Source organism: Gekko japonicus, unplaced genomic scaffold (assembly GCF_001447785.1).
Source record: "Gekko japonicus isolate JY-2015 unplaced genomic scaffold, Gekko_japonicus_V1.1 scaffold1567, whole genome shotgun sequence".
In the NCBI taxonomy this organism is placed as follows: domain Eukaryota; kingdom Metazoa; phylum Chordata; class Lepidosauria; order Squamata; family Gekkonidae; genus Gekko; species Gekko japonicus.
Window position 1 is genome coordinate 186,514 of NW_015167582.1, and position 23,803 is coordinate 210,316.

General features: G+C 44.4%; 1 protein-coding gene across 1 annotated transcript in view; it reads right to left on the reverse strand.

Moving 5' to 3' along the window:
* Window positions 1-7,673: 7,673 nt before the first annotated feature.
* The window catches only part of LOC107112713 (protein kinase C epsilon type-like), a 186,514-nt gene continuing 170,384 nt past the window's right edge, over window positions 7,674-23,803 (reverse strand). The window contains exons 2-3 of the mRNA XM_015413897.1: window positions 8,289-8,352; window positions 7,674-7,729 (exon numbers count right to left, since the gene is read on the reverse strand). Coding sequence (XP_015269383.1) covers window positions 7,674-7,729; window positions 8,289-8,352 — 120 coding nt within the window. The remainder of the gene's footprint in view (window positions 7,730-8,288; window positions 8,353-23,803) is intronic.

The following is a 23,803-nucleotide window of genomic DNA, read 5'->3' on the forward strand; positions in this document are numbered from 1 at the left end:
CTCTAATCTGGGAGAACCGGGTTTGAGTCCCTACTCCTCCACATGCAGCTGCTAGTGTGACCTTTGGTCAGTCATGAATTCTTTCAGAGCTGTTCTCTCAAGGGCCGTTTTTGAAAGAGCCATCTACCTCACAGGGTGTGTGTTGTGGCGAGAGGAAGGGAAAGGGATTGTAAACCGCTCTGAGACTCCTTCAGGTAGTGAAAGGTGGGGTACAAATCCAATTTCTTCTCTCTCTCTCCATGTGACCATATCAACTACAGACTATACCTGGGAGCAAAGCTTCTTTGAAAGATTTCGTTCCCGTGGTTAATCTCTGCTGATGGAAAGGATTTCTGTGAACAGAGTGGGATTACACCCCCCCTTACTGCAGCTCTACGGCCAGCATAATGGTGGAATAAAACACAAACAATCTTCTGATATCCTGCCCCCCCCTTACTGCAGCCCAAATTATCCCCCTGAACACGGACCCCTAGGGCGAGCATAATGGTGGAATCAGAGATCTGCAATAGGAGAGGAAAATCAGCAAAAATACTTTCTCCTGATGATGGAAATCTTCATTGGGATCCAATCCAAAGTCTCCCTCTTGGGGAAGATGAAGGATGAGGCTAGGATAGAAATTTTACAGAGAGACACTTTCAAACAAGCAATCCCACACATTCATTCTGAGGAGGTTAAGAAGGTAGCAGTTTCTCATCAGGTCACAACCAAATCCACCTCATGGGTTTTGAAGGCAAGAGATGAGCTAAGGTGGTTTGCCATTGCCTTCCTCTGCAAAGCAGCCACCATATTCCTTAGTGGTCTCCCATCCAAGTATCAACACTGCTTAGCTTCCATGCTCTGACAAGATTGGGCTTGTCTGGGCTATTAGGGCATGCAGTCACTTAAAAGGATTGTACCAGAAAATCACTTGCCCATTTGAAGATTGAGAAACTGATTATGCAGTACTCAGCAACATTTCAAGATATTTTTTTTCATTCCAAGAAGGCCCAATTTTGTCATGTCTACCCACCCCATTAGTTCCTGAACTATACAATATGATTTAATGGAAAATAGTCTAGTGCAGGGGTGTCAAACTCATTTGTTATGAGGGCCATGTGTATCATAAAATGTAATGGCAGGTAGCAGAGATATAAACTTTATAAAGGACAAAGCCAAACACAATTAAAGATTTTTTTAAACTTTAAATAAAACATGCTTAAAACACCAGGACTGTTGCAATATTTTGTCCGTTTAACAGTCTCTGATAACTGACACTTCTTGCTCTGAATTATTGCATCATAATGTCTATGCTGTAGCAATCTTGAGTAAGTTGTTCAGGTGTGTAACTGTAAGCCACAAACCTATTTTTGATTTATTGAAATTCATTATAGAAATCTCATGTTCAGTGTTTTGAGCCTAAGACCCAGGGGAAAACATGAAATGGCTGGGCATTGCGAGCTTTTTACATAAGTTGCTTTATCTGCTGGTCAAGACCATGAGAAGACATCCTGACACAGACTGAGGTCTGTTTGTTTGTCTACAAAACTATAGTCTTCCCCAGAGAAATAACTACAACTTCCTACAACAAACGTACTGGGCGAACTTGGTCTGGACACACACTCTCAGCCTAATCCACCTCACTGGCTTGTTGTTAGTCTTCCTCTACGATAGTTCACATTGCTTTCTTACTGAAAAAGACTGGATCATGAGGGCACGAACAAAGTGAAAAGGGGGAGAAAACCCAGTGGCACCCAGGTGAGCCCTGGCATAAGGGGCCCAACAAAACATACAAACACACACACAGCATAAGGAGCCCAACCGAACACACATTGTAACAAGGGACACAAAAAATCATAACTTGAACAAAACTTTGTTGGTCTTAAAAGTGCCTGGTATTTCTGCTGTGCAATTGAGGCAGCCTGGCCAGGAAGTGAGCTCTGGCTGGTTCCCTCCCTCCCCCTGGGAGGAGGAGTGGGAGGAGCCTCAGCCAGTGCTTTACCAGATGCTCTCAATCGCACAGGAGAGGCTTGCCTATCTATATCTCCTGTACAATTGAGAGAGTCTGGTCAAGTAAGCTGTGATGTAGCAGCAACAGCAGAACTGGGAAAGGAAGCAGGAAACAGCCAGGGCCTTGCAGGCAGGATTGCAGCCCTCCAAGGGCCTGATCCGGTACCCAGACTGCATGTTTGACACCCCTGGTCTAGTGTTTACGCAACACATCCTCCATTCTCTGGAACCTCTCTACTCTGCACTCATCCCTCACATTTTAGACAACAAACAAAAGCACCTTCTTGTCTATTCTCTGTCCTTCTTTCAATATGCACATGTTCAGTAAGCCTTCCTGAACTTTGCAAGATTCTCCAACCTCACAAGTGGTTGAGTGTCACCTTGACTGCCATAACAGGCCCATCGGATGGTGAGGGATTCACCTCACAATCAGCCATGCTGCCTCATCAGATAATTTGGTTCCTTTGCTCTAATATCAGGTGGGTCACCTAATGCCAGGACAAAGCAATTGATGCTTCTGCTGAGGTGACAGGATAGCATCTGCAGTGAATGTTTCACCATCCAATAAGGTTGGTATGGTAACCCAAGTGGGCTTGGTGGAAGAGACAACCCTGATAGCAGTTAGGCAAAAGTATGCATGAACTTTTAAAAGAATAAAACACAAACAATCTTCTGATATCCCTTATACCTAGAGCTACAATTAATAATCTTTCATTTTGATGTTATCTTTGAGATTTGCATATTCAATACAGCCAAGGTGATTATTTAAACTACAGTCATCTTACTAAATTTTAGTTATATTGTGATGATAGCATTCTGTTTTCTTTGCCACTGCTTTGTTCCCCCTTCCACTTTAGCCTCATGAGCCCTGGCCTGCATAGCCCAGACTAGCCTGATCTCATCAGATCTTGGAAGCTAAGCATGGTTGGCCCTGGGTAGTATTTGAATGAGAGACCACCAAGGAACACCAGGGTCATGACGCAGAGACAGGCAATGGCAAACCACCTCTGAATGTCTCTTTGCCTTGAAAACCCTACAGGGTTGCCATAAGTCAGCTGTGACTTGACGGCACTTTCCACCACCACCACTTTCCACGAATGCGATTGAATACAAATGGCTGTCATGATTTTGTTTGCAACACCACACATCTAGATCTGACATGATGACATCCCATAAACAAAATGCTGTAGGTTGCCACAGCCAATTAAATTAAATGGCAGTGAAGGCAAATGAGGTTTAGGATAGTGAGGGCAAAAACAAAAAAAGGGAAATTATGCCATTCAGCAGCAGCAGCAGATTTGAGAACAAATGGGTATCTAAACAATATAAATAGGAGGAGGAGACTGGATTTATACCCCGTCCTTCACTTGGAGTCTCAGAGTGGCTTACAATCTCCTTTCCCTTCCCCATCCTGTGAGGCAGGTGGGGCTGAAAGAGCTCTTTAAGAACTGCTCTTGAGAGGACTTCCGGTTTTTGGTGTTCGCCATGGTAGTCGCTTCTCCCGATCCTCCGGGAGAGGACTGCCAGAGCCCGCGGTGAGGAGGGGGCGCGATTGTCCGTGCCACCCATGGAGCCTCTGTAGGAGGCTCCTAGCCATGGGGTGCAAGAAGGCCCTTCCTCCAGTGACCCTGCTGGTGAAGGGGGGCTTTCTCCATGCCCCGAAGGTCCCGCCGCGGAGCGTCCCGAATGGGAATTAGAAGCGCACACCAGAGCAAGCATTTGGTGGCCGAGCGATTTGCAAAGAAAAGCAGATCTCGCGTTGAAATATGAGTTGGAGTTTAAGCAAGAATCACCAAAAATATAAGTGGAAACCCACCCTTTAAAAGCGAGGGGGGGACTCTCCCCCGATATGAAAAAACTAAGCAAACTCTGCATTCACGTAAGAAGGGGGGTGGACCATTGAAGCAAGAGAAACTGAAATTAAAAGCATTTAAGAACTTACCAAGCTGAGCTGGGAGAATTAGAGATTGTGATAACTTGGATAATGTGTAAACAATCTTAAACATGGGGCCCATGAAGAAGGATGAGAAAGACAAACAAGTAAAACCAAAACTTCTTGTCAGAACTGCTGGTCCAGCAAGTCCTGCCCCTAGACAGGACACAACTACGGAGTTACAAAAGATGGTGACGGAAGCATTGCGACCCCTGCTGGAACAAGTGACAGCACTGCACAGCAAATTCGATGCACAACAATTGCAATTGACTGAAATAGCCAAAAAAACCCAGATAAAACTGAACAAGAAGTAAAAGAAGTGGATACGAACACCAAAAAGCTTAAAAAACAATTACAGATGATGGGAAAAAAGAGATTGATGGAGGAGTCTCAATTATTACAGCTACAAATGGAGAGAGCAAGCTATGTCTTAAGATTTCAAGGTGTTGCTGAAGAAAAATCCGAGAATCTAAAACAGACTATGTGTGATGCATTAGGACATCTGGCAGATATAAAAATGGATACTTTACAAAGCGAAATAGATATGATCTATAGATCATATCCAGAATTTACAAGAAAAAAAAAATCTGCCTGGGAAAGTGATTATAAGATTCTCTAGAAGACAAGTGATAGATCAAATTCTCAAAGCGACAAATGGATCTACCTTGAAGATCAAAGACAAAGAAATAAAAGTATTAAAGGACATCCCATTTGAAATAAGAAGGAAGAGGAGGAAATACAGAGACTTGGTGATATTTTTACAAAAGAAAAACATCCCCTACAGATGTTTCGTACCCAAAGGTATAGTCTTCAAATTTATGGATGGGAAAGAAAAAATTGATTCTGTTGAAAAGGCACGAGAATTTCTGCATCTACACAGTCGTCCATCAGGAGAGGTTGAAGCTGAGAAAGAGAACAGCACCAAAGACAGCAAAGAAGAAGGAGCAGTGGCACTTGCAAATTCAGTTCACATCAAGTAAAGGTGATAACAATGTCTGATCAGTCTCCACCAATTGTAGCCATTCTGAGAAGTAATCTGAATATGAGACATCATTTTAAAAAATCAAGCCATATTTTCCCATTTATTGGCCCAGAAGCACCTAGGTAAATAAAGAGCTTAGCACAACCCCCACCTTGGGCCTCTTTTGATAGTATGGGGAGTTTAACATTTTCAGTATTAAGTAAATAATCAAGTACAGACTACCCCATTGTCTTCAGTGTTAACTGAACATACACAGCATCTCCCAACATTAAAAAGAAGAAGAGAAGAGGAGATTGGGTTTATACCCCGCCCTTCACTACCCAATAGGGTTGCCAACTGGACTTACCCCTCGCGGCAGGGGAGCCTCGCCGCGGTCTGGGAGTTGTTGCTGGGCGCGCGCGCTGGCAGCACATCACCAGAAGTGACGTGCGACGTTGCTGACGTTGGGGGCGTGGCCGAGCTAAAAAAAGGTGTCTCAGAGTGGCTTACAAACTCCTTTCCCTTCCCCTCCCCACAACAGACACCCTGTGAGGTAGGTGGGGCTGAGAGAACTCTGGACAGAAACTGCTCTTTTTCAAGAACAGCTGTGCCAGAGTTATGGCTTGTTGCTTGTTCAGAACTGAGTGTGCAGTAGAGGAGTTTGGAACACAGCCATGAATGAAATCTGCCTAAACAAACCCCAGTTTCAAATCAGACTTACATATGCCTCCTTAGAACACACACCTTTCTCTGAAGGGCACCCAGGCCTCCCATTCCAAGAAACTGTATTCACACAAGGATCTTGTACAGGAGCTCTACAAAGCCACCAGCTGCTCCAATATCTTCAGTATCAGGGAATGGTGGATGGATGCACTAGGCAAGGCATTCCCTGGCACTGCTGGAAAGGGGATAGCCTGTTCTGGTAGACTGCCATGATTGATTTTGCAGACGCCCCAGCAGCCTGCGGGGTGCCGGAGGCGGCGGGGGGGGGGGGGCAAAGGATCAGGATGGAGGGGGCCCGCAAAACCAGCGAGGGGGCTGGGCCCCATGGGCCCCACGCGGGCTACGGGCCTGGGCAAGGCATTCCCTGGCACTGCTGGAAAGGGGATAGCCTGTTCTGGTAGACTGCCATGATTGATTTTGCAGTTTCACTAAGATTTGGTTTGTAGCTTGACTCACTATTTGACACTCTGATAATGACCACATGCAAATCGGCCTAACTCTACTATTAAGGATTCATTCAAAGAGGTCTAGAGGTTCAGTCTGTTATCCAAAACACTGATTTTTGTCCCTTGCAAGAGAGGTCTTTACAATGCAATCCTTCTAAGCCCATGGAGGTTACAAGGGTGCAACTCTGTTTAGAATTGCATTGTTAATATGCCATTCATTGGCTGCAGATATTTCTTGGCTATTCTTAACCAATTTGTTGTTTTAGCTAGTTTTAGAGATAGCTGCTGTTATATTAAGGTTCTTGACTTTACGTATTTACATTTTATGGTTTCAACCAATTGCATTTATTTCTATTACTCTAAGTGGCCTTGAGTGTTCGTGAGACAAGAAAGACAGGATATTTCAGATTAATACATAAAACTGGTTATAAAATGGGTTATACAGATTAAATAGGTTATAGCTACTACAGCAACATAAATCTCTTTCAGTATCTATCATTAAAGACTGTTTAAAGAAATGTCAGCAACCTATACATATGAATCAACTATGTTCAAAAGGCAGTTTCTGAATAAACATGGGAGACATTCAGTCAGTTCTGGAGCAAGACATAAAAGAACTAAAATGCCACATCATACACTATCATTAACAGCATGTTAGTAGCGCCAACTATGGGCTTCAGGCTGCCATTTACTCACCATTCACCCACTGCAGGTAGTCCTTCTGGCATCAACCAGAGCATCCTAGATACCACTTCATGGAAAGAACTGCAGTGGGGGGGAGGTGCTGTCTTTTGGAAATTTCAGGAGGCACTTCAAGCCAGAGTGTTTTATTTCCCAGAGCTTTTAATGGGATACAAACTGCAGGGGGGCAGGTTGGAGGGGAAGAGGGAGGTTATGGGGTTTACTTTGTTGGTTTGAATAAGCTACCTTGAACCACAAGGAAAGATTAGATTTTGTTTCCCCCAACCTGTCAACAGTGCAATCCTAAATGGAATCAAAACCTTCTGAACCCATTGGCTGCACTGGGCTCAAATATATACTTTTGCTTGTGATTATACTGTAAACCTGTTAGGTATTCTGTGTATGGGTGGGGTGCACCAGTTTGATTTTTTCCCCAGTTTTAAAAAGCAGGACACACAAAACCATACAGGCCTTTAAAAAGATAAAAGATGGGAATTTAACCACAAATCTGAGAAGTAAACAGACTTTTTAAAAGCAAGTTTTGAGCACAGCTTGTGCTTCTGTGAACTACTAATTATTCAAGTACTGTAATTATTCATTTTGAACACCACCATGATAAAGCACAGAAAGTTACATTTCTCTCTGATCCTCTCTCATTCCTCTTTCTAGTGGAGACTGTGTAGTGCCAGATGGAAAACACCCTATTTTCAAAGGCACAGCATCCGTACACATTAAGCAGGAAAAAGGCAGAGACTAAGCTCACACCCAAACCAGAAAATAAAAGCACTCTGAGCTTCTTAGCACACCCCAGCAGTTTAGTCCTTATAAAGACTACTGAGAAGACACACAATACAGTATCTGGCCTGTTTCTGTTCAGGCAAAAAGCAGACTTGTGTCTAGGAAAGTGGGTAATTGGTATGTTGTTAGAGCCATCAGTTTTTAGCTAATCAGCCATTACATTGATGTCTTCCAACACGAAGGCTTTGATTTTCAAGTCTCCTGATTTACAGAAGACAGTAATGACTTCATTATCATCATTCTGTAAACCCATACACCTTTAGACACTGTTTCCCTAAATCGGTAGCTCCAACAATCTTTACCTTGCCTGCTAGCGTACTTATTTAAAAGTATCACAGCTAATGCAAAAATCAGTTCTCTGCTGGACCAACCAAGCTATGCTTTTCATATATGTCACTGTACCCCCTTTTCATTTCAAAGCCATACAAAGTGCAATGAAAACACATCTGTAGCATGACATTTTCAGGAAAATCCAGTTGTTATCTTACAATGATAGTGCAGGATCCAGTGACATGTGGCGCAGTCCAGGTCAATAGTTACTGAGCTTTAACAGTGGTACAGCATCAACCCATTCAGTAGGTTAAAGTATAATGTATAATAAGTACAAATATACATTAGATATAGGTACACATCACAGGGAACTCCTGGTTGCCAGGAATCTCTGTATAGCAAACGGGAGGAGAGTTCTGTCTTGAATTAGACAGGCAAGAATAAAAATCTACTGTTTATGAGTGAATACAGTAAAATTGTGCTATCTTACCTTCACCTGATGAGCCTGAAAGATCTATGATGACATACACTCTTCCTTCTGGTTCCAAATCAATCTGCAGTTGAACAAAGTAAAAATATGTATCACTATTATGCAGGATTTTCATTCTGCTCTTTTTAAATATGGATTCTTTTGGTTTTTTGTGAAATGCCATACTGTGTAATCCTAAACAGCCTTCTAAGTCCACTATCTTCAGTTGACTTAAAATGGTGCAGCTCTGCTTGGGATGGCACTGAGAGTTAAGTCCCGTCATTCTGTTCTTTTTAAATATGGATTCTTTTGTGTGTTTTTTGTGAAATGCCATACTGTGTAATACTTGGGATGGCACTGAGAGTTAAGTCCCGGCAGCATACTCAGTATATGTAGGACAGCCAATAATTTCACGGACTTGAAAATAAAAGTAAATTCTGATGCCATAACCATCCCAGCCCAGTTTCATATATAAACCAGACAGACTTGGCAGATATGACATAATGGTATTCTTGTGGATATTTAATTGCATCTCTGAATTTGAACCTTATAAGGACCCTTAGTTGGAAAGTGGTGAAATGGAGATTATGTAAAGACAAGCATGTGATGAAGGGAGCTTTGACTCTTGAAAGCTTAAACCTCAAAGACCCTACTGGTGCCTAAGGGGCTGTTGGACTCTGATCTACCACTTGAAAAAAATACTGAATGTATAGTTTTGCTTATTCAAAGTCTCAGGGTAGGTAAACGGAGGTTAAAAGCAAATATAAAATAGCCCATTACCATTATACAATTTTTAACACATAATAAATGGTAAAAGCTTTCAAAGCTCTGTCTGCTTGGCTCTCCCCAAATCCTGACTGTCTGCTGACGGCTGCCCCAGACTCCACTGTAGCCCCTCTCCCCTGATTGACAGCCCCCGACTTACCTGGGGCTAGGGGAACCGAGGTCCTGTCCAAGCCGGTGGCAAGCCTGTGGCACCAGAAAGAGGAGAAGGCAGAATGGGCCCTGGCTTTGCCTGGGCAGATGATTGGGCAGGAAGGCAGGCTCAGAACCTGAGCCCTGAGGCCTCGGCCTTGGGTGGTGGCCTAGTGGACCAAGCAATTGGGCAGGAAGGCAGGCTCAGAATGACAAGGGGCAACCTGAGCCCTGAGGCCTTGGCCTTGGGTGGTGGCCTAGTGGACCAAGCAGGCCCCGGGCCAGCAGAGGAGGAAGACACCACAGGGTGCCGACTATCCTTCAGTGAGGCAGGGATCATCTAGACTCTTCAGAGGACATGGTTGGATTGAGGCCCGGAAGGGGGGCAAGGCCCAGCGAAGCGGCAGCCCCACCAGACACTGAGGGTACACGACAGAGGCAGGTCCTGTGGGGGCATCTCCTATTGGGCATAAGCGCAGGTCCTCTCCTCTGCTCCTTTTGGAAAAGATGGGGATTGGTGGGGACAGGAAAAAGAGTTGGTTGGGAGGCTGAGGTAAGCCAAGTAGCTCAGGCCGGCCGGGGAGGAAGAGCACATTGCTCTCAGAGGGGAACATGGAGTGACACAGAGAGAGAAGGAGCAACTGCTAGAGCACGTGAGCTGGAGAGAGGGACCTGGGTGTGATTAACCCCCCTCCTCCAGCTACATCTGAGGCTTGCCAACCAGTCGCAACCGGCTAAAAATCACATCCTGGAGAACCCGACCCCATGGCAGACCAACCAAGAGAAGCCAGGACTTGACACTGATAAGGTTTGAATAGATACTACTGGAGATGGTTGGTGTGCATTAGAAGTGGCAAAAAGTCGATGCACAAGTGACTCAAGAATCAATGTTGTAAGTTTCTAGTATAAAGGAGGATCTGCAAAACTCTTCTGCAAGGAACTGTGCATATTCCATTCACACATCACCTGAGTGTAAAGACACATGTGATCTAAAAACAAGTTCTTCCTTTGGATGTTATACTAAGAGAGTGAAAAGTAGAAGCAGATGTCACCTGCAGATCTTCTTTATGCCACATCTTGTGATGTGTGAAGCCACTATGAAAGTTGCTGAGATAATAGCAAGTCTCTAGGGTGAGGAAGTTCCATAGGCGTATAGCAGCCAAAAATGCCACCTCTCTAATTGTCAATTTCATCTTGACATTTTTAGCTCATCTTAGAAATCGCTATGAGACATGAGATGCAGAGGCGATATCACCTATGCTGTCGCAATATGGCAAGTTGTGAATTCAATACACATGGGTATTTGGCTGGACACAGCAGGGACTGCATAATATCTCTAACAAGAGGTAAAACATCTCATTAAATAAGAGGTCTTGGGCATGTGAAACATAACTGTTTCTCTCATCAAACCCCCACAAACATAACATTATAGCCCTGTTGCCAGGGTCATTCTGCCTTCATTTTGCAGCCCAGGCTCTACTATTCTTTGGAGCATGAACAGCCCACTTGTCCTGCTCTCTTAGAAAAATCTTGCCCATCCTAGTCTATAAACAATTGTTTCCCAAAAGGATCACAGTTGGGGGAGATGCAGGTCAAAGTAAAGTAGATTGGCTAGGAGAAAGGCAGGTATAGATGACGTTTTGTATAGCTGAATTTTAATCATGCTTGTTTCATGGCCTGCTAATTCACTCAGTCAGGTGCAGTCAGCTTTGTAACTATTATTCTAAGACATTTTGCTCCAACCAAAGTACAACGCCCTGTAGTCTGGTCTCAAAACAGTCTAACAGAAAGAACCTTTGGAGAACTCAACCCATTAGTGAAATAGAATGATCCAAGAGATTCAGCCTTCCAGACATTCCTCTCTCTAGCCCTGAGCCTTCCTTCCTCCCCTTGGAGCCAGCTCTCCGGGCCTTGTAACAATAGTTGCCCCTCAACCATTTATCTTGTGCCCGGGTTCAACTGTGTAAATGGAGGGTCTAAGCTTGCTTGATTTGTCTCAGTCCTGCTTTACTTTCCGGACACCTACTGAATTTATTTACCCAAATTGCTACCTGGATTCCTGCTTGTCACCCTTGCCAAACAACCTCTCCTGGAATTTCTATAATTCAGATTGGTGCACATCCCACATCTGCTTGGATCTATCTAACAGAGCATCATGCTTAAATACCCATTCTCTGAGATCTGAGTTATTTGTTGAAGAGCTAAGGAGGTAATCAGGAATGGAATATCTTAATAGTAAGTTATTGAGAAAACAAGAACGCTCTAAGTCTTTGGATAGCATTGAATTAAAGGCCAGTTGGCTAAACGAATCAGTGCTAGCAGCTCTGATTTTCTTCCAAGATTTTAGAATCGCAAACTGCTTGGATCTACTCATGTTCATATTATCCGTTACACAAAGGTAATGCTAAACTGCAGAAGTTATAAAACTTACCACCCTCAGGGAATTCTTTCAATATCCATTTGTTTTGTCAAAGAATCCTTATGTATTTGTTGAGGATCCCCTGTGTGCTTCAGAGGTTTTGGGGGAGCCCTGGCTAAGACTTACAGGTTTAAGCACTAGAACAAAGTTTGAGTCCACTGGCACCTTTAAAACCAACAAAGTTTTATTCAAGGTGTGAGCTTTTGTGTGTACACACACTTCCTCAGACACACTGGACTCACACTTTGTTCTACTGCTTCAGACCACATGGCTACCCACCTGAATCTAGGTTTAAGCACTGTGCATCAACAAAGCCATGCTGGATCAAACCAAATGGCTATATAACCTAGCATCCTGTTTCCCTCCAAGTCCAAAAGTTGCACTAGGAAAATTGTCCACCTCAAACAAGTTTGCAAGGAACCTACTGGTATATTTTTAATTTGGTGTTTATTTAAAACATTTTAGGCAGTTTTATAAAACAGTTTTCAAAAGTTACAGCAAAAGCTCAAAATGGTGATAAGAAAATTTAAAAACAAAAAGAGGAAGAACACTAGCAAGTCAACCACTCCTCCAAAACAGCACAGTGTTACCTGCCAACTCTCTCACTAAGGGCTCGTCCATTAGCCAACCTGCAGCCTTTTACCTGACGTTACGTATTCTCTCGGTTTTCACTAGAGGTGAGCAAGGCCAGGCCCAAGGCTAAACAAAATGGAAGTAGGCCTCCTGCTTGGATGGTGAATGAATGGGAAGATCCCTATTCCTGCCACTGTCTGTGCTGGTAGAGCCCATGTCTTTGCTTAGCCCTCAAAAACTATAGTTTGAAGAGAGAAAGAGAAAGATGGAGGAACTGTTACTTGTTAAAAGACACTCAAAGCAAACAACAATTTCTCTACTCTGAATTTCTGTGGAATTAATGTTTAAGTTTTAGCTGGTGCTAGTATATGGGACAGGAAAGAGGTAAGCAGCAAAAAGCCCAATACCATAAACATTACTTGAAATTAAAGCTAATTAAGGCTGCGGTCAAACGAAGCAGTAGCCACGCTACTGAGACGGATGATAGGCGGATTTTCTGGGCGCGATCACACCGCAACATCTGGGAAGCGTAGAGCTCCCATGGCGAACCCGAGGCTTCCCTCCGAAGATGCACAGTTAAAAACTAGTACCTCCGAGGTACTAGTTTCCGGTAACCGCGGGGCAAGGGTGGGTGTCTGATCGCATTTCCGGTGGCATCCGGAGCCTGCCCATGTCCTCTCACAAAAAGGTGTGTCCCCCCCCACTCCACCCCACCCCGGGGTTCCCTTCCCAGCAGCGCCGTCCTCTTCTAGCGCAATTCAGATGAAGAGGAAAGAAGAGCAGACGAGTCGTTGTGGGGGAGGGGGAGAGAGAGCTTCGCACTAGCCAGCCCCCTCCCCCCGGCACCTTCCTGGGATGAGCAACACGGCATCACCTCCTGGGCAAGGCATGAGTGCCGGGGGCGGGGGGGCGTGACGATGATGCGGGGACTCAAGGGAAAGGTCATGGAGCAGGCAGGGGGTTCGTGGGTGAGGGTGGGGTACGACATGCAAAAAGGTTTTTTTCAAGTCTCCACGGGATGCGCACAAGCATCCAACGGCGCATGCGCACACTTCAGTTTAAAACCAAAACACAGCCCCGTTTGACGCCCCGCGCCGCTTCTTTGTCACGTTGTGTGATCGGCACCTCCCCCCTAACCACGGGACCTCGACGGGACGTCTGATCGTGCAACCGCGCATTATTTTGCACCGGGGCAAACAGCCACGCTTTCACCCCCCCTGCATTTTCCTGCCCGTGTGACCGGGGCCTAACTTCAGTAAGGCTAAATAAGTTTGCATCATAAATCCCCACTAAACCCTGGGATTTACTTCTGAGTGAACATGCAGAGGATCACCCTGCTGGTTGATTAACCTATTAATAAAACACACTTAGCCCTGACATTAGTGCATATAGAATACAAACTGTACACATTTAAAAATAAATAAATAAGGGAAAGCAATGTTCAAGACATTCTCCCACCCCCACTTCATATGTAATGCCTATAAAGGAAAACTGAAAGATTCTGGAGCCCCTAAATTACATGCATTGTATATGTATTACATTAACTCTCACTGGTGACTGGTCTCTATCCTTTATTAAGGGACTAAGCATACAAGATACTGAGGCTCAGAAGATCACAGAAATTGCATTGGGGTATTTTTTATATGTGCATGTGTGTTTGTTTGTGTGAGTGTGTGTGCATGCGTGCAAGTGTGTGTGCACCTGGAAGTCATGGTGACAGCTAGTGACTTTGTGTGCAACTGGAAATCATGGTGACCTCTGGTGACTGTCCCCTACTGGGGGCCTGGAGGATATTCAGAGAGGTGGCTGAATAAAGCCTGCCCCTGCCTCCTGACTGCTGGTATTCCAAGGAGGTCTCCCATCCAAGAACTTGGCAGAGTCAACCCTGCTTAGCTTCTGAGATTTGACAAGATTGGGCTTCCCTGGGCTATCCAGGTCAGGGCTACAAAAACTGCATTTTGATCATTAGAACTGACAAGTACAGTTTTAATTATTTATAGTAATGTCTCAGTAAAGCGAGAATTCGCCATATCCTGCCAAGATTACATCATTGCTGGGAAGAGGAGAAGAACTGGCCTTTGGGGAAATGCACTAGTATAATTCTATGTAACATGAAGAATAGTCTTTGTTTTCTTAGCACAAGAATGACTTGAGACTGAAGCAACTCACATTTGGACCTCCCCCAAGTGGCACAGGGAAAGACGCCTCTTGTCCTCATTTCACCATCTAAGCCAACTATTTGCAAGTTCCTCCACAAGGTTACAAAATATGGATGTGTACAATGTTGGTCTCAGCCACTGCAATCCTAGGCAGAGCTATATCCCTCTAAATCCATTAAAGTCAACAGACTTAGAAGGATGTAACTAAGAGTACACTGACAAATTTTCATCAGCACACCCTTTCTGTTTCACAAGGAGCCCATGCAAATTTTGGCTCATTCTTTTTAGTCATCACCGCATAACACCCCCTCCACCTTCTAAAGAATTGGTCATCTAGTGCAAAGAGTGGAAACAATTACACTCCAAATTTAATGGTTTTAAAATGTAATTGCATCACGTTATGTTTAAATGGTTAGCCACCTTGGTTGCCCTTCTGAGGGCAGAAAGGCAGGATATAGGTAATTTCTTTCCCAATACAAAGCAAAACAAGCATGAGTCTCACTGCCCATTTTCCACGCAGAACTCTAAGCATTACAAAGATGATGAAATACTGAAATAGGAGCATGAGGTTTTCATGTTATGCTTTGTCACAGGCTGGACAACACTGTCACATTGATGTGAAGCTTTCCATTTTGTGATGACACAACACAATGACATTTTGATACTGGCTATTGAAATTCGATACTGCATCTTCTTCCTACAGCTATGCGATATGTCACTGATCACAAAAACACTTTGCTAGCTTTCTCATCTTTAAAGTGTTTGCATGAATAATACACAGCCACTAATTGAAAAGGATGGAAACTCATAATATACCAGAAACAATTATAATCAACCTACAAACTGTTCTGCTTCTTTTTGTCCCTGGTTGAAAAAGCCAGTCTCAGAACATTTTCAAGCAACTTTTGCTTCTATGGCTTTGTAATGCAGATGTCAAACCTACAATGGTCAGAATGATCATTTGCATTACAAATGCGTCTTCCCCACATTAACATGTAAACATAAATAGCAAGACAGAAGTTCAGTGCTGGTTTAAACCTGGTAAACTCTAGAATGTAGTTTCCTGAAATAAGGGCTTTGTATTCACAGTACTGATGATGCCCTCCATGGCAATCCTTGAAGTGGCATTCCCTGTGCACTCAACAAATATGCCTACAATGGGCATTCAGACAATCATTTTCTGAACCTATGCAGAATTAAGCATGCCGAAAGCCATGGGTTTCAATGGACATGGGTGGATCAACTGAACAGAACTGAGCTGACAGTCATTTTTATAGCCATTGCTAGGCAGAAACCAAATGGAACTGACTCAATCCTTAGATAGGTTATAATGTCACCAAGGTTTTAAAATACATACTAACTTCATGAAAGGGTAGTGTGATGACCCCGGGAATTGTGGACCAAATAATCTGGTTCCAAGTGTACGATCCCTCCATTGTGGGATTGTAAACACTGTGGTATCTATATATCTATTTTCCAAGTGTGCCCCCCATCAGTGGATAGCTAAACCTATGGCTCTTGGCCTCACTTACCCCAAGCGGATTTTTCTTAAAATGTAGATACCCTGAATCTGCAGAAAAATCTGGAAAGTCTTTAAAAAAAACATTGGCGGGTTAAATTCCGTCAAATTAAATAAGGGCCCAGAACTGAGGGCTGTAGCAGTGGCAGCTGCAGTGGTGACAAAGCCTGGAAGCCGCTGGTGGGCCCAGCCATGGCAGCAGAGCCTGGGAGTCACCGCTGCTGCAGCACCAAGCACCGAGCCCTTCTCCAGCTGCTCAACAATAAATCCGCTCCAAGCCCAGCCATGGTGGTGCTGGAGCCCGGGAGCCACTCCAAGCCCAGACATAGCGGAAGAGCCCAGCAGCCCTTCTGAGCCTGGCTGTGGTGGCAGCAGAGCCCAGCAGCCCCTCCAGGCTCAGTAAAGCTCCCAGACACTACTGCTGCTGCGGCTGGGCTTCAAGGGAGTCATGCCACACAGCAAGGGGGGGGATTCCCCCCAGTCAGTTTCACAGGCCCTCTGCTTGTCTATCTACTATTAGCCATGTGTGGCCCCCTCTGCAGAAATCTAAATCTACGGATCGGGGGCACATCGAGGCTAAAGAGATTTTTCTGTAAACTTGGGGCATGACTTGTAAAATGTAAAAACTGCAAAAAACAAAAAACAAAACCCAAACCCTGGGGGGTTAAATTCCATCAAAAGTAAAGCAGTGTTCTCTAGGCTTGCACCTAGCAGTCAATAGGTAGCACCATGCTGTATCCAGTGGCGGCAGCTGTGCAGCCTGGGTCTCTGCACTGAGTCAAGCAGTGGCTGCACTGGGCAAGCTGCTGCTGCTGATAGACCACAGGAGCCATACTGGGCATGCTGCCACTGGTAGAGCTGCCTAGGCATCATGCTGGGCCTATTGGCGATGGCGATACAGGCTCAGGAGTCACACTGGGCACAGGCCCAGTGAGAAAGTGGGAGACACTACTGCTGCTGCGGCTGGGCTTCAAGGGAGTCATGCCACACAGCAAGGGGGGGGATTCCCCCCAGTCAGTTTCACAGGCCCTCTGCTTGTCTATCTACTATTAGCCATGTGTGGCCCCCTCTGCAGAAATCTAAATCTACGGATCGGGGGCAAATCGAGGCTAAAGAGATTTTTCTGTAAACTTGGGGCATGACTTGTAAAATGTAAAAACTGCAAAAAACAAAAAACAAAACCCAAACCCTGGGGGGTTAAATTCCATCAAAAGTAAAGCAGTGTTCTCTAGGCTTGCACCTAGCAGTCAATAGGTAGCACCATGCTGTATCCAGTGGCGGCAGCTGTGCAGCCTGGGTCTCTGCACTGAGTCAAGCAGTGGCTGCACTGGGCAAGCTGCTGCTGCTGATAGACCACAGGAGCCATACTGGGCATGCTGCCACTGGTAGAGCTGCCTAGGCATCATGCTGGGCCTATTGGCGATGGCGATACAGGCTCAGGAGTCACACTGGGCACAGGCCCAGTGAGAAAGTGGGGAGAGGGATTCCCCCCCAAGTATCATGGGCTGCACTTGTAGCCATATAAATTCTATACACTTGGGAGGGAACTCTCAAAACTAGAGATGTAAAAATTCTAGAAATTTGAAGTCATTGGGGGGGAAATTTTGTTTTTCCTACAGAAAAAAATTGGAAATTGAAATACATGCAATACTTACTGTCCGAAAATAATTTTACTACTTTAACATAATAAAATGCATCATTTATAACTTACTTAGCATATAAAACAGCAACAGTGGCGGCAGCTGTGCAGCCTGGGTCTCTGCACTGAGTCAAGCAGTGGCCACACTGGGCAAGCTGCTGCTGCTGATGGACCACAGGAGCCATGCTGGGCATGCTGCCGCTGGTAGAGCCGCCTAGGCATCATGGTGGGCCCATTGGTGATGGAGATACAGGCTCAGGAGAAAGTGGGGAGAGGGAATCCCGCCCCCCCAAGTATCATGGGCTGCACTTGTAGCCATATAAATTCTATACACTTAGGAGGGAACTCTCAAAACTAGAGATGTAAAAATTCTAGAAATTTGAAGTCATGGGGGGGGGGGGGGTTTTTGTTTTTCCCCCCAAGAAAAAAATTGGAAATTGAAATACATGCAATACTTACTGTCCGAAAATAATTTTACTACTTTAACATAATAAAATGCATCATTTATAACTTACTTAGCATATAAAACTGCAATGTTTTATATGTTTATGGAATTTAAAAGTTATAAATGCTTCAGTTGTGTACAAGCAAAATTCAAGAAATACTCAGTACCTGAGAGGAAACTGCAAATGGATGCACTCTATGCCATCTTAGCACATGTACCTTAATTTTTGCTCTCTGGTTAGAAAACTAAGTTCTCAATGCAACTTTCAGTGTTCCTCTGAGGCTTTGGTGCAGTTTCTGTCCCATGTCCTTCTGATCTTTCTTCTCCCTTCTGCAAGGTACAGCAATAAGCTACTTCCCCCCCCACACACACACACTGTGGGTAAATATGTCACAGTGGTTTGAGGGAGAGGTGAAAAGGTCAACCACATCAGGTTAAAAGGACAATAGAAGGCACACAGCTGTTGAGAAGTGATGAAAGCCCTGCATGCTCCCCTTAGGTATCCTTCTAGGTGCAGAAATGCATCTTGGATTGAAGAACTGTGTATCTGTACAGCACGCCCACCCTATCTTTCAAAGCAATTCACTCATTCAAAAAGAGAGAATATTACACAGAAGTGGTTTGTTTGTTTTTCAGTACTCAAAATTTCCAATTTTTTCATCAGAAAATCTTTTTAAAAAGGCCTTGCGGAAAAATGGGAAAACCCCACACACACACAAATCCCCCCCACGGGCCTTCACATCATTACTCAAAACTAATTTTTTGTTCAGCTGAAGGAGGTTCACAACAATCACATTGAAGAAAATACATGCCTACACGTTATTAAGTAAAACATTATATGCTGTTACCATCTGGCCATGGTGGGCACAACCATGCTGGATTACTGTAATGGGCTTTAATGCATTGGTTGCCACCTGGCTACCAGATCAGATTCAAGGTTCTGGTATTAATCGTTAAGGCCCTTTGTGGCCAGGGACCAGCATACCTATGGAACTGTCTCTCCCCACGGGTGTCTCAAAGAGCCTTGTGCTCCTCTGAGCAGCACTGCTTAGCAGTCCCCGGCCCAAAGGACATCCGCCTTGCCTTTTCAGCCCTGGCCTCTGCCTGGTGGAACATGCTCCCTGTTGAGATCAGGGCCCTGTGGGACTTATTACAATTTTGCAGGGCCTACAAAACAGAGCTGTTCCGCCAGGCTTTTGGCTGAGGCAGCGGACATCCAAGGACACCGGCCTTCCCTGGTCAATGCAATCAATCTCATCTGCCTCGGGGCACTGCCTACACCAACCTGGCAATAGAACCAGCTGACTCTGTTTTCTCTGACATAAATGTGCCCCCCTGACATTGTTGCAGCAGGCACTGCAGTTAGGATGGTTAAGCTGCCATCAGATATTTTAAATGATCTATTTTAGATGAATTAGTTGTAGTTGTATGAATTATTACTTATTGTTTTACTATATGTTGTGAACCGCCCTGAGCCCGCTTGCAGGATAGTGTGGGATACTAAATAAATAAATAAATGTGCTCACTTTGAAAACTCTCTGGGATCTTTAATTGGTCCAAAATGTGGCTGGCAGTCTATTTTCAGAGGCTGAATTCTGGAACTGTAAACCCCTGTGCTTTAGATTTTGCACTGGCTGGCTCCCTGCCTGTCATTTTCCAGGCACAATTCAAAGTGCTGGTTTCTACTTTTAAGGCTGTGAATGGCTTGAGGCTGCCGGTTAAAATCGTCTTCTCAAGTCCTGCTCTCTGTGAGAGGTGAAGCAGCTGGTAACCAGAGATAGGGCTTGTACAGTGGTGGCTCCTTAGCTGTGGGATGCCCTCTCCCTTTAGGTCCCAGGAGAACTTATCTTACTGTCTTTTAGGTGCCATGCCCAAACTTTATTTTTTATTTAAGCTTTTTAGTAAGATGCTTAATCATCTTTTTGTTGTTATTTTATGGTTTACTTCTATCTTGAGGCCTGTTTATGAATTTTTTAAGGCTTTTTTAGACTTTAAATGTACTTTTATAGCCTAGGTGGTTTCTAATAGCTGGTTATGAACCATAATTTTAATACTTTTTCAACAACTGTATCACATTTTGTTTTGTAAGCTACTTCAAGTAGGTTTTTCAAGAGGCAGTATATAAATTTTCTAAATCAATAAAAACTATTGCCCACATATACTATATACATTGTTCAGAAACACATTTTTCCCAGTCCTTGCTTCTGTGCCTTTAACAACATCCTGCAAAATGTTAATACATGAAGCTTTTTCTGTTACTAGCTCTGTCCCCGAAAGATTGGGGGGGGGGTAGCCAGGTTAGTCTGAAGCAACAGAACAAAGTTTGAATCCAGTGGCACCTTTAAGACCAACAAAGCTTTATTCAAGGTATTAGCTTTCGTGTGCAAGCACACTTCTTCAGATATAGTGAGACAGAATTTCCTCAACCATTACATAAAGGAAGGGGGGGTTAGTTGCCTGGAAGGGACAATTAGAGTCAAGTCTAATTGGCCCTTCCTGGCAACTAACCCCCCCCTCCCTGCATCTGAAGATGTGTCACTTCCTGCCCAACCAGCTACCTGCCAGGGATTATCCATTGAGCTTCTGCAATTTTTTTGTATCCTTAGACTTTAGCATAAATGATAAATATAATAATAGAATGGCTGTAAACATATAAATAGGAGCTGCGGTGGCTCAAGTGGTTAAGACGCTGAACTGCAGGCTGTGGAAGGTCGGTAGTTCAGCAGTTCGAGACCCGGGTGCCTCATGACGGAGTGAGCTCCCGTCTCTAGTTCCAGCTCCTGCCAACCTAGCAGTTCGAAAGCAAGAAATTGCAAGTAGATAAATAGGTACCACTTCGGTGGGAAGGTAACAGCGTTCTGTGTGCCTTGGTGTTTAGTCATGCCGGCCACATGACCACGGAAACGTCTTCGGACAGCGCTGGCTCTTCGTCTTTGAAACGGAGATGAGCACCGCAACCCTAGAGTCGGATTCGACTGGCTTTCGAGCAAGGGAACCTTTACCTTTTTAAACATATAAATGTCCTTCTTAGAACAAGTGGGCTTTCTGTTTCTGTCATGGTGGGACCCATGATAGGAGATATGAAAGCTTGAGAACCTTTGGGCTAGACTGGATGGGAGTGACTGGCCCAGGGTCACTGGGTGAGCTTCATGGCAGGCAGGAGATCTGAACCTACAAAACACAATACAGAAGAACCTATACCAGTCTACTCAGTTGTGATAGTAATGATCCCTTCCAGATAACCCAGAAGGAAAATGACTACACACTCCAAATGGGTTTGGGCCCCACCCAGCCTTTCAGTTTGCTGTACTGTACTGTAACAAATAACTAAGATAAGATAGCAAGGGCAACCCGTCTAATAAACAAACATTGCAAATCATTCATTTTTGTGGACTTGATGGATTTGCTAAGTGGACCAGTGCTGCAAAGCCCTCTGTACAAAAGATACCCATATGTAAAAAACCGTATGTGGCATTTAAAAAGAGAGAGCAAGTCAAAGGAAACAACTGGCAGACAGACTAATCACAACATTCCAAAATCAATTCTTTACATAATAACTGTCAGCTAAATAATTAAGGGCACCATCCTATGCTGATCAGCCTTTCGCTACTGTAACAGAACATCCTTCGGATGACTATTGAAAATCATTACCAAAGCATCAACATATGAACACAAAACAGCAAGCCTGAAGGGATGGGGTAACCGCGACATCCAAACACAGGGGTTTGGGTCTACCGAAACAGTTTTTATTCCAGTTACATAATACAAAAAGATCACTTAACTCATCAGGACTGGGTGGCAAATCCCACTGCAAACTCTGAACCAGGCCCTATAACTGCTTTGTGAAAATCATCTTAAACACCTACTCATTTCTGGCAGTGTAGTCTCTGCTACAAGTTGACACAACTGAACCAGTGGAAGAATATTCAATTGCTCAGCAAGGAAAATATTTTATACTTCAGTGACTGTCTCTTCAGCTTAAACACACAGGGATTCTGGCCTGTGAAGACAGCCCAAGATATGAACAAGTGAGGTAAAGTAAAAGTGAATTCAGGGCCAAAGAGGCTGACAGATAGGTGTTCAGTCTCACAGTGGAGTGAGAAAGAAAACATGAAAGAAGGACTAGTGGCAAACCTCCAAGTCAGTGGGAAAGTGTGTACACTTCACCAGGGTCCAGGAGTTTAGAGGGACTTCACCTAGGGTGGAATCCCCATATTATTATACTAGGAGTAAGGCCCATTGTGGGAAGAAATACAACAAGATCTAGAAGGAAGCTCCAGGTTAGTGTCCCAACTGTGGCTGGTGGGGCGGCACAGGGAAGGGTAAAATAGAGGGAGGCAAGCCATTATTATTTCCGTCTGCTTAGCTATAAGGCAGGGCTGTCTCCAGTCATTTTGCTGCCACAAGTGGGTAGTATTGGAGGACAGCCTCATGGTAACAAGTATGGTTCCCTCCACCCCTGACATGTTGATTTGGGGTTATGCAGTGGCAGCTAGGGTAGAAAAGCACCTCCTCCTATGCCATGTCTTCTGGGTTCCAAGGGTCTGGAAAGCAGTTCCATAGCCAGTTACAGGGCTGCCAACTCTGGGTTGGGAAATACCTGTAGATTTGAGGGGTAGAGCCTGGGGAGGGCAGGGTTTGGAGTGCGGAGGGACCTCAGCAGGGTGTAATGCCATAGAGTCCACTGGAGCTGCCCAAAGCAGCTATTGTAATAGCTGGGGAATTTTCTGTAGGGGAAATGATGTGCTGTGGCTGGGGAACATCATGATTTCTGGGAGATCTCCAGGCTCCACAGGAAGATTGGAAACTCCAATGACCATTTAAGGGAAGATTGGGATATGTATTTTACCTCAGGACACATTTAATAATAATATAATACAACAACAAACTGTTTAGAATGTTAAAGGTAAAGGCCAATCAGGCCCCATTAGGGTTCACATTGCAACTTAACCACCAATGTCACCCAAATTCCAATTCATACAGCATTTAAAGCAATAATAGCTCTCGAATAAAAACTGTTTTTTAATCTGTTTGTCCTTGTTTTGATTGTCCTATATCTTCTACCCGAAGGCAGCAGTTCAAACAGGGAATGACTCCCAACAGCAACAACAAACTATTTAGAATGTTAGAGGCAAAGGCCAATCAGGCTGCATATGCAAATGACCTCTGTGTTCTGACTGGCTATTGGGGGGAGAGGAACAGCAAATTGTTTAGAATATTGGAGGCGAGGCTCAGGCAACGCAGCCAGTGGATAGGGACAGCTTCTGAGTGACAGATCAGGGAGCCAACTGATTTGGGAGCATGTGGAATGTTCAGGAGAGTCCATGACCAAAACAGAATTATTATATAGAGAGATGGTCCATTTATGTAACTCCAGACATCAAATAGGACATTTCCTTTCATAAACTCATGAAATTGTATTGATGAGATGGGGCTGTTTAGAGATAAGACACATTACCAGGTTGCATTAGGTCTAGGAAAATGTTGCTTAGGCCCTGTTCAATGGAGAATAAGTCCTGAGAAGCACGTATCTCCCTCCTCATAAGAACATAAGAACATTATCATGTCGGATCAGGCCAATGGTCCATATAGTCCAACACTCTGTGTCACACAGTGACCAAACCCTACATGGTATCAGGAGGTCCAAACTCCAGAAGCCCTCCCACTGTTGCCTCACAAGCACCAAGAATACCGAGCATCACTACCCCAAATATAGTGTTCCATCTATAGTTTGAAGCTAATATCCACTGATGGACCTCTGCTCCATATGTTTATTCAATCCCCCCATGAAGCTATCTATACTTGTAGCCACCACCATTTCTTGTGGCAGCGAATTCCACAAGTTAATTACTCTTTGGGTGAAGAAG